Source organism: Herpailurus yagouaroundi, unplaced genomic scaffold, assembly GCF_014898765.1.
Source record: "Herpailurus yagouaroundi ecotype Mexico unplaced genomic scaffold, PumYag 162, whole genome shotgun sequence".
Lineage (NCBI taxonomy): Eukaryota > Metazoa > Chordata > Mammalia > Carnivora > Felidae > Herpailurus > Herpailurus yagouaroundi.
In genome coordinates, this window is record NW_024412403.1 from 3,931,392 (window position 1) to 3,939,977 (window position 8,586).

General features: G+C 56.6%; 1 protein-coding gene across 1 annotated transcript in view; it reads right to left on the reverse strand.

Moving 5' to 3' along the window:
- Nucleotides 1–294: 294 nt before the first annotated feature.
- Nucleotides 295–8,586, reverse strand: part of UMODL1 (uromodulin like 1) — a 65,021-nt gene continuing 56,729 nt past the window's right edge. The window contains exons 20-21 of the mRNA XM_040483863.1: nt 4,887–5,089; nt 295–1,472 (exon numbers count right to left, since the gene is read on the reverse strand). Of these exons, the coding sequence (XP_040339797.1) occupies nt 4,908–5,089 (182 nt within the window). The 3' untranslated portion in view covers nt 295–1,472; nt 4,887–4,907. The remainder of the gene's footprint in view (nt 1,473–4,886; nt 5,090–8,586) is intronic.

Below are 8,586 nucleotides of genomic sequence, written 5' to 3' on the forward strand. Positions count from 1 at the left end.
TGCTGACTGCGGGAGGGTCACGTGATGTCTCCATTTCCTTGGCTGTAAAGTGAACATAGTCATGTGGGAGGCTTGTGAGCCACCCAGTCACGGGTCTTGAAACCTGGGTTGACTGAAACGTTATCGCGTCTTTTTAAGGCAGACGAGTGACAGGTACCGAGTCAATATCACAACAAATGGGAGCAGACACGTTCCTGGTGTCCCCAGAGTGCCCAGCACAGCACCGTGGACTCAGTGATGCCGGGTAAGCCCGGGAGGCGACTGAACCGGACAGAGCAAACGGCACGGTCACAGTTCAATGTCACATGCGATTTATTCTACTTGCGCAAAATCGGTTTAGCCACATGCTGTGATGCTTTACTGACCCTTGAGAATATCCACGAAATCAAAACACTCGCATTCTCCAGATACGAATCGCTGTTAGTTACACTCAGCAAAGTTAATCTCCAATTAGTTACATTCAACAAAAGTAATCTCATGAATTAAAGACCATGACCACCTTGTAACTCTAAGTTCATTGAGGAAAAACGCGACGCTTTCAGGTGTTAGCTATCGAATACGATCCAATTTGTTTCACATAAAGTAAAAAAGCACGATCCGTCAGTATGGTGTAATGGAGAACATTCTAAGGTAAAAATTTAGATTCTACACCCAACTCCTTATTAATTCATTTTGTGGCCATATGAAAATGACTCACCCATTTCTTCTCTGCTTTCCCATTGTGCAATGGATAAATAGTACCTCTCCTGGGGTAAAATTATATTTTTAAATGGCTGTGAAAATACTTGGGAAAAAATATAAAATAGTGAGTATGTGTATGTATATAATGTTATTTCTACTTATAAAGATTTTCATATTAATGGAGTGTCTTTTGAGTCCCTGTTGTGTAAATAAAAATAATGTCCTGGAAAGGCAGACGTGAAAGAGCATATATGTCCACTAAAAATAACATTAGCAGTGCATTTGTGACTGACCTATTGTTAAAAGAACTCCAAGTGCACCGTGAAATATCTTTGAAAATGTGAAATATATATATGACAGAGCGTTGGATGAACGGATGGCTGAATGGATGGGTAGCTACATGACTGAGTGCATGGGGGGATGGGTGGCAGGTGACAGATGTCAGTGGTGAGCAAAACCAGAAAGGACCACTTGAGCCGGTTAGGAGGGTAAAGAGTCTGGGGGCTCTGGGGGCGGTGGAGGTGATCTGGGTGATGGCAAGGCTGGATCCAAGCTTGTTTGAAGATCCCCATGCCTGGGGCATACCCCTCACCCCACCTCCTACTCCAAAAGCTCTTACATCCGCCCGGTGGGCATTGCTTATCTGGGACCTACACAGATGATGGGTCTCCTGGGTCGGTCAGAGGCTGTGTTCTCACCATCCCCCGGACTCATCCAAGCTCTGGATGTGGGACAGAGCAGGTTTCCGTCGATGCTTCATGGATTAAGAACCGAGGTTGATTCACAGCCACCTGCATGGAGAAGGAGGTGACCAGGGTCAGTGCGCACGCCGGAAAGGAGAGGTTCGTGCAGGAATACCCCCCGAGCCTGGGTAGTGTAGGGTGACCATCACCCCGAGGACAGGACTTCTACGCTCACTGGATGGTGAGAGATTGTGCCCGAATAAAAGGGCAGCGGCTCCCAGAAGGCACAGAGGAACGGGGACCATGGCGGCTGGACTGGTCTCCGGTGAACGGGGCTCCGGTGAATGTCAGCACATAGGTGCGCCTGGCCCGGACACCTGAGCCGGACGACCACACCCTCGGGGCCTTTGTGCCATTGTCCTGTCTGCGGAGGACACACTGAGACTCGGGGCTCCCGGTGCCGAGGGCCGCGCCGAGTGCCAGCCTGGTGGGGATGGTTTGTTTGATGTTTTTCAAAGAGCACATTTTTGCAGGAACTTGAGACCCAGTTAGAGATGTCCTTCACTTGGGAAACAGAAGCCACGGGAGAACAAGAAAGGATGAGAGGCCAATTTTCCCTCCGGTGTTTTTTCATTTTAGGTGGGGAGGACATCCAGAGTCACCTTGCCCCCACATACCAGATGTCCTCAGAAATTGAGCAGGACAAACGTTGGCATCCTTGTTGGGATTCACGTGCTAAGTATTCAGTAAGATTCACTGAAATTCCCTTGGAACTCTATCCAGGGAGGTGACTGGCCTCGTGTGCTGGGCCCGGTCTTACTCTGCCCATCTGAACTGCAGTGGCTCCTAGAACTTAGATAATGTGCACATATGCTATCAGGTCCTGGAGCAAAGGGGCCTCGGCAAAGCAGAGGTGTGATCCCTGCAGTGTCCCTGCAAAACCAGCTCCTGGAGCTCCCCTAACGAAGACGAAGTCACGTGGAAAGGGACGTCGCCCCGAGGGGGACGTGTGCTAATCTGGCCTCCGCTGTGTGACTCAGAGGGTTCACTTGAGCTCTCTGGGCCCGATTTCCTCATTTCAAGGATGGAGCTCCTATCAACCACACTTTGCTGGGTTGGTTCAAAGTCTTATCTCAAGAGAATAAAGAGCTGAATGTGGGGAAGGCGGCCTTGGCTGGGGAAGAGCCTGAGGAGACAGAGGCATGTCCACACGACAGTGTCCCCTGATGGGGGACAGGACGCAATGGGTCAGTAAGCAGAAGGGTCTCCATGACTCAAACTGCGTGGGCCCCCAACCAGAGAAAGACTAGAAGGCGCCGTGCTAAGGAGTCTTAGTTATAATCGAGTGTCGTTGAACCTGAACCACTGCCAGTCACCCACATGCTGGGGCCCTTGGGGTGGCAGAGAGCCCTGACCAGTGGGGCCAGCACCTGCGTCCCCAGGGGCTTCAGGGCCCCAGGAGGGTTCTTCCTTCGGACCACAACACTGCTCCCTCCGCTGCTGGGCACCATGGAGCCCCAGGGAGAGAATTGTGGATTTCTCAGATAATTGCTAAAATACAACGTCTCCGGGTCTCCAACGAAAGGAAAAGCCAAGGGGCCTCATTCTAAACACCTGCCAGTCACGTGCACGCCAGTCTAAGTCACTGGAGCTCTGCGGCTAAAAGAATGGACCCCAGACCCGAACCCCAGCTCTGTCCCTTCCTAGTTACGCTCCCAGGACATCCCTTCACCTGCCTGCCCCAGGCCCCCAGCTGTAAAAGTGGTAATAACACAGCCTCACGCGGTTGTTGGGAACCTGAGGGAGTTAACTTGTTTACAGTGTTCAGGAAGGGTTCTCACGCACCCACACGCTCAGCACTCCTGGGTATTTGCTAATATCGGTAAGAAACAGGGTCCTTCCCCAAGAGCCTGCTTGAGAGGGGAGAGAAAGAAACCCTGATGAGCTGTGGGGTTGCTAAGGGCGCGGGGAGAACGCAGCTCCAGTCTGGGGAGCGTGCGGACAGAAAACCCCACTGAGTCTGGGGGGAAGCTCTCTGCTGTCGGAAGGATCGGGGCCCCGAGCATTGAAAGGGCAGAAAGGCGTCCTTCTCGCCAGCCAGTGGCGGGACGACGAGGACGTGGTTGGCGCGGCCGTCCCAAGCCAGGCACCACACGCTGTGCCCGGCAGGGAGGCCAGTGACGAGGCAGGACTGAGGCCGGGGGTCAGGGGGAGCTGAGATTCCCTGTGGGACGTCCCCCGGCACCGGGGACTCAGTGTGGCCCTGGGCAAGTCAGTCCCACCGGGGAATCTGCCATTTTCCCACTGGAAATTCCTACGGAGTGGGCTCTTCTCACGTGATGGGGTTTGTGAGGGAGAGAGCGAGACAGAAGTGAATGTCCCCTGCTGGGAGAGGTGAAGTGACAACCTGAAATCCTTGTTCGGGGCCACCTCCCGAGTCCTTAACTCCTGTCAGGGGAGGGAGCTCCCTGGCAGGCCAGAGGGGCCAGAGACACGCAGGGGACTGGGCGCAGGGGAGGGGCGTAGGGGAGGGGCGCAGGGGAGGGGAGCCGGGGAGGGGAGCAGGTGAGGAGTACAGGTAGGGGGTGTGGCTAAGGGGTGCAGGTGAAGGGTGGTACCCAGGATGCCTTGGGGCAGCCCCAGGGCCCAGAGCCGATCTCAGGCCACCGTCCCGTCTGTAACCACATGGAGTCCGACAGTGTTTGGAGGCAGCAAACGACAGCTGCCAAACGTGGCCTGTGATTTTTTTCTCTCTAAATCTCAAAGCCTTTACAGAAATCACAGGCCTGGGCGATCCCCCCTACAGGCGGGCGCTAAGAAAACGGCGCTCCTCCTGAACGAGCATCACCCGTCTGTGATGAGCTGTATTCGGGCCCAGAAGGAGGTCCAGGCACCCGTGACCGTCATGGCTCAAAAGAGCCACTTCACGCTCGGGGGTGCAGGTACTTAAAATCACGGAGAGGACCCGGCAAGGCAGAGGCGTGTGCCCATCACATCATCCGGGACACGAGGCACAGTTCGTGGCGAGGGCAAGGCTGTGGGGACACGGGACAGAGAGGAGTCGCGGATTCACTCCGCACTCAAGGTGCCAGAGGCCGCCAGGGGTCTGCCTGTCCTCGCCTGGTTCCTGCCCTCTGTGCGCGTGGTGCCGCCGTCACCCGGCCCTGCTACAAAGGAGGAAAACCAAAGAAACCAAGACACCAGGGGCTCGGGGCCTCACCTGGGGCTGCCCGGGAGCGGGGGGGCACAGGGCTGGCCTCGGAGGGGCACCGGGGCCGGCTCTCGTCTCGCCGCACCCCCCGGGGGCTCCGCGAGGCCTGCCCTTGTGCAAACAGACAGAACCTGACCTGGACAACCGATGGCCCACTTCCCCTCCTGCAGCTTCGGGGGCTTTCCGCTAAGGGGCACGGAACGTGCCACGGGCCACCCGCCGTTCTCCAAAGCCCCCAGCACACGCCGTGTCGTCTCCGCCAGTGGCGAGGGTAGGATGCGCGCATCGGAGGCGCGTGGCTGTTCACCCACCTGCGGGCCCGCCGGGACCGCCTACCCAGAGAACACCCGGTAGCCGAAGTCGTCCGGCCCGGCTCTGAAGATGTATTTGCCAGTCATTCTCTGGTAGTGCACGAGGACAAGGGCAGCCGCCCCGGCCACCACGGCGAAGACGGCCACCACGACGAGGACCAGGTAACCGGCTCCCAGGCCCGGCTCCGCGCCTGGACGCTCACCTGCAGGGAACGAGACGGATACAACTGTGAGGTCCGCCCAGACCGGGAGGGATGCGTCTCCGTGGGCCGTGCATCACCCGTGGCCCCAGCCCTGCGACCTCACGGTCAGGGCGGACCGGAGGGCTTAGGACGGATTGGCGATGGAGCGAGCTCGCCACGGAGTCCGCCGCTCGGTGACCTCATTATCGGGATCTGACTGACCCGGAGCACCGTGCCGTGAGGCTCCGCACGGGCCCGTGTACGTGTGGGTTTCCGAAGGGGACAAAGCAGGTGTCCCAAGCCTGAGAGAGCGGGCATCAGGCAGGACAGCTCAGCCCACCCGGCATTCTGGATAACTCCTAGCCCCCCGGGGAGCGACAGGGCCCACGGTGCGGGGAGGTTGAGAGCTCGGCTGCGCGTGGAGACCCGGCTGGGCGCTGGAGAGGAGCGCAGGCCTTCCCTGGACCCCGAGGGCCAGTAAAAACACAGGAAAGCACGGACCCAAAAAGGTTGGAAATGGGGATTTGAGTATACTCAGGCACCCATGTTCATAGCAGCATTATTCACAACAGCCCAAGGGCGGAAACAAGCCAAGCGTTCATCAAAGGATGAATGGATAGGGGCGCCTGGGCGGCTCAGTCGGTTAAGCGTGGGACTTCGGCTCAGGTCATGATCTCACGGTTCGTGGGTTCAAGCCCCGCGTAGGGCTCTGGGCTGACGGCTCGAAGCCTGGAGCCTGCTTCGGATTCTGTGTCTCCCTCTCTCTCTGCCCCTCCCCCACTCACGCTCTGTCTCTCTCTCTCTCTCTCTCTCTCTCTCTCTCTCTCAAAAATAAATAAACATTAAAAAAAAAAAAAAGGATGAATGGATAAAGAAATGTGGTCCATCCACACAACGGAATATTGTCTGGCCATAGAAAGGAGCAAAGTCCCAATGGGTGCTTCAACATGAAGGAACCTCAAAACATCATGCCTAGCGAAAGGGGAGAGTCACAAGGGACGGCACACAGTATGACCCTGTCTATAGAACTATCCAGGAGGGGCAAAACCAGAGGCAGAAAGCAGACTGGTGCCCGGCTCTGAAGGAAGGGGACGGGGAGGGACTCCTAATCGGTGTGGGGCCACCAGCCGTCCCCACCCCCAGGGGAGAGAACCGCTCACCCCCGTGAGGAAGTCGGGGTGCGTGGAGCGCAGTGAGAGTGAGTGGGACCCACGACAGGGCACCTGCAGCAGAGCCAAAGCCACCCCTGTACCACGTTCACCTCTGTCCAGTCCCCCTGCATTGGGGGTGTCCACCTGGGTGACAAGGGACACCCGAGAGCCTGTCTCCTGCGTGGTTGCCGAGGTAGATGTCACTCTGGGTCTCCAGGGCATAGCACAGGTATGCAAAGTGGTCCGACAGTGGCATTGGGGACCCCTCCAGGCTGCCAGGGACAGAGGCAGTCATATCCTCCAGAGGGAAGGGTGCGCTGGATGAGGCTCCTGGGGACGTGTGCTGGAGCCGCGTAACCTCCCAAGGCACCCAGACACCGGACGGCCAGTTCCCCGACAGCTGCAGGGCTGGCCTCTAGACCCGGCCTCTGCGGGTGCTATAGTGGGCGCCTGGCCTCCTCCCGTCCTCCGTGCGGGGCCGCGGTGCTAGCCAGAGCAGGGGGACCACACTGAGGATGTTGCAGCGGGAGAGAGGTAGACCCCGCTCACAGTGGAGCCCAGGGCGGAGCCCAGATGCAGCCTCCGGAGACAAATGCACCTGTTTGCTTGCTGCCTATTTCCCCGGGTTTCCGTTACCTGTAGCTGAACGCTCCCACCTGACCCACCGGCCCAGAGCTGCTCTAGGTGGGGTCCACAGGCCAGCACAGTCCACTGGTTGCTGTGGCCCCGCAGTGGTTACCAGCCTACACAAAATGGAGAGCAAGACATGACCCTCCCCATGGGAAGGGGTGTCTACCTGCCCAGGAGAGGCCGGTCACGTGGCAGGAGTTGCATGCGGGGCCCACAGTCGGGCCACCTGTCAATCTCTTAATAAAGCACTGGCCCTTCACCAGAATGGCTTGAGAAGCCCGCACCGCGGCAGGACGGTTGCCACGGTCCCTTGGGGTAACCCACACAAACAGTCATTTTGCAAAGACACTGAGTGATCAATGCTTCGGTGACGGGGACACAGCCCCTGCTGTGGGAAAGTGATGGAGAGCCTCTAAGCACATGTAGGGAACCCCCAGCTCCTCACTTCCGGGCAGCCCCAATGATGGTTCCGGACCCTTCCTTCCGGGACATTTGTGCATCCGACAGACATCACCTCAACCTTCTCTCCCTCTTTGTACAAAGCAACTCCAGCGAGGGAGGACTAATGAGTGATCTCGCGAAGCAAATGGCCACGGAAGAGTTCCCGGAAGGAAATTAGAGTATTGCGACGCTAACATAAGATGTCTTGGCAGCACGCATTCCGGAACGATGCCCACGGGTTCCTCCTCAATCTCACCAATGCGCAGTGCTACGTGCGTCCTCCAGAAAGACACGTTGAGGTCCTGACCCCCACTACCACAGAACGTGATGGTCCTTGCAAATGTAATCAGTGAGGGACTCCTAATCGGTGCTGAAGCAGGAGAGGCTCTGACCCAATAGGACCCATGTCCTTGTAGGACCGCCATGTGAGGACACAGAGGCACCAGGGGAACCCCCCGTGAGGACAGAGGCAGAGCTCCGGTAACGAGATCCTGCCAGCCAAGGAGAGCCACAGCAGCAAATGCCAGAAGCTGGGAGAGCCGGAGACAGATTGTCCCTCACTGCCCTAGCGGGACCCAGACCTGTCGACACCTTGATCTTGAACTTCTGGCCTCCAGAACCATGAGGTGCTCAGTCTGTGGCACTTAGTGTCCTGTGGCCCCAGCCCCAGAAGACTAACACGGGGGGGGGGGCGGGGGGGCCGCGCGTGGGTGCACAGTCAGGGGACAGAGTGTGGGCACAGGGTGGGAGGGGGGCAATCCCGAAGAGATTTGTCTGCCAGTCTATCCCACCCCTGCAGTCCCCAACAGTATTTCTGTTCACATACACAATTAAAATGCAAAGTTTCCACCAACTGGGAGATTCCGTGTTTCTAAATGACTTTTCTGCACATTTATATGGCACAATTATGGAGCACACAAGAGCTAATAACACAATGAGAAAGAACGATGCACCAAAGGAACGATCCTTGTTTTTGAGCCTGACAATTTATACCCTCATTACATTTGGTGTTCTCTGCACTGGGTGTTAGTTGATGCTCTACTGGCTACAAATGATAACAACTAGCACTTATCCGGTAATTTCTATGGACAAGGCACTATATGAAGTAGAAATTAGTACTGTTCCCACTTTATAGATGTGGGAAATGAGGCACAATGTAGAATGCCCATGCTGCAGAAAAAAAAAGAGAGTGCTGGACACATAGTAGGGATATATGCCTGCCACATAGATGGAATAATGAATAAGTGGGTGGGTGGATGGATGGATGGATGGATGATGGGTGGATGGATGGATGGA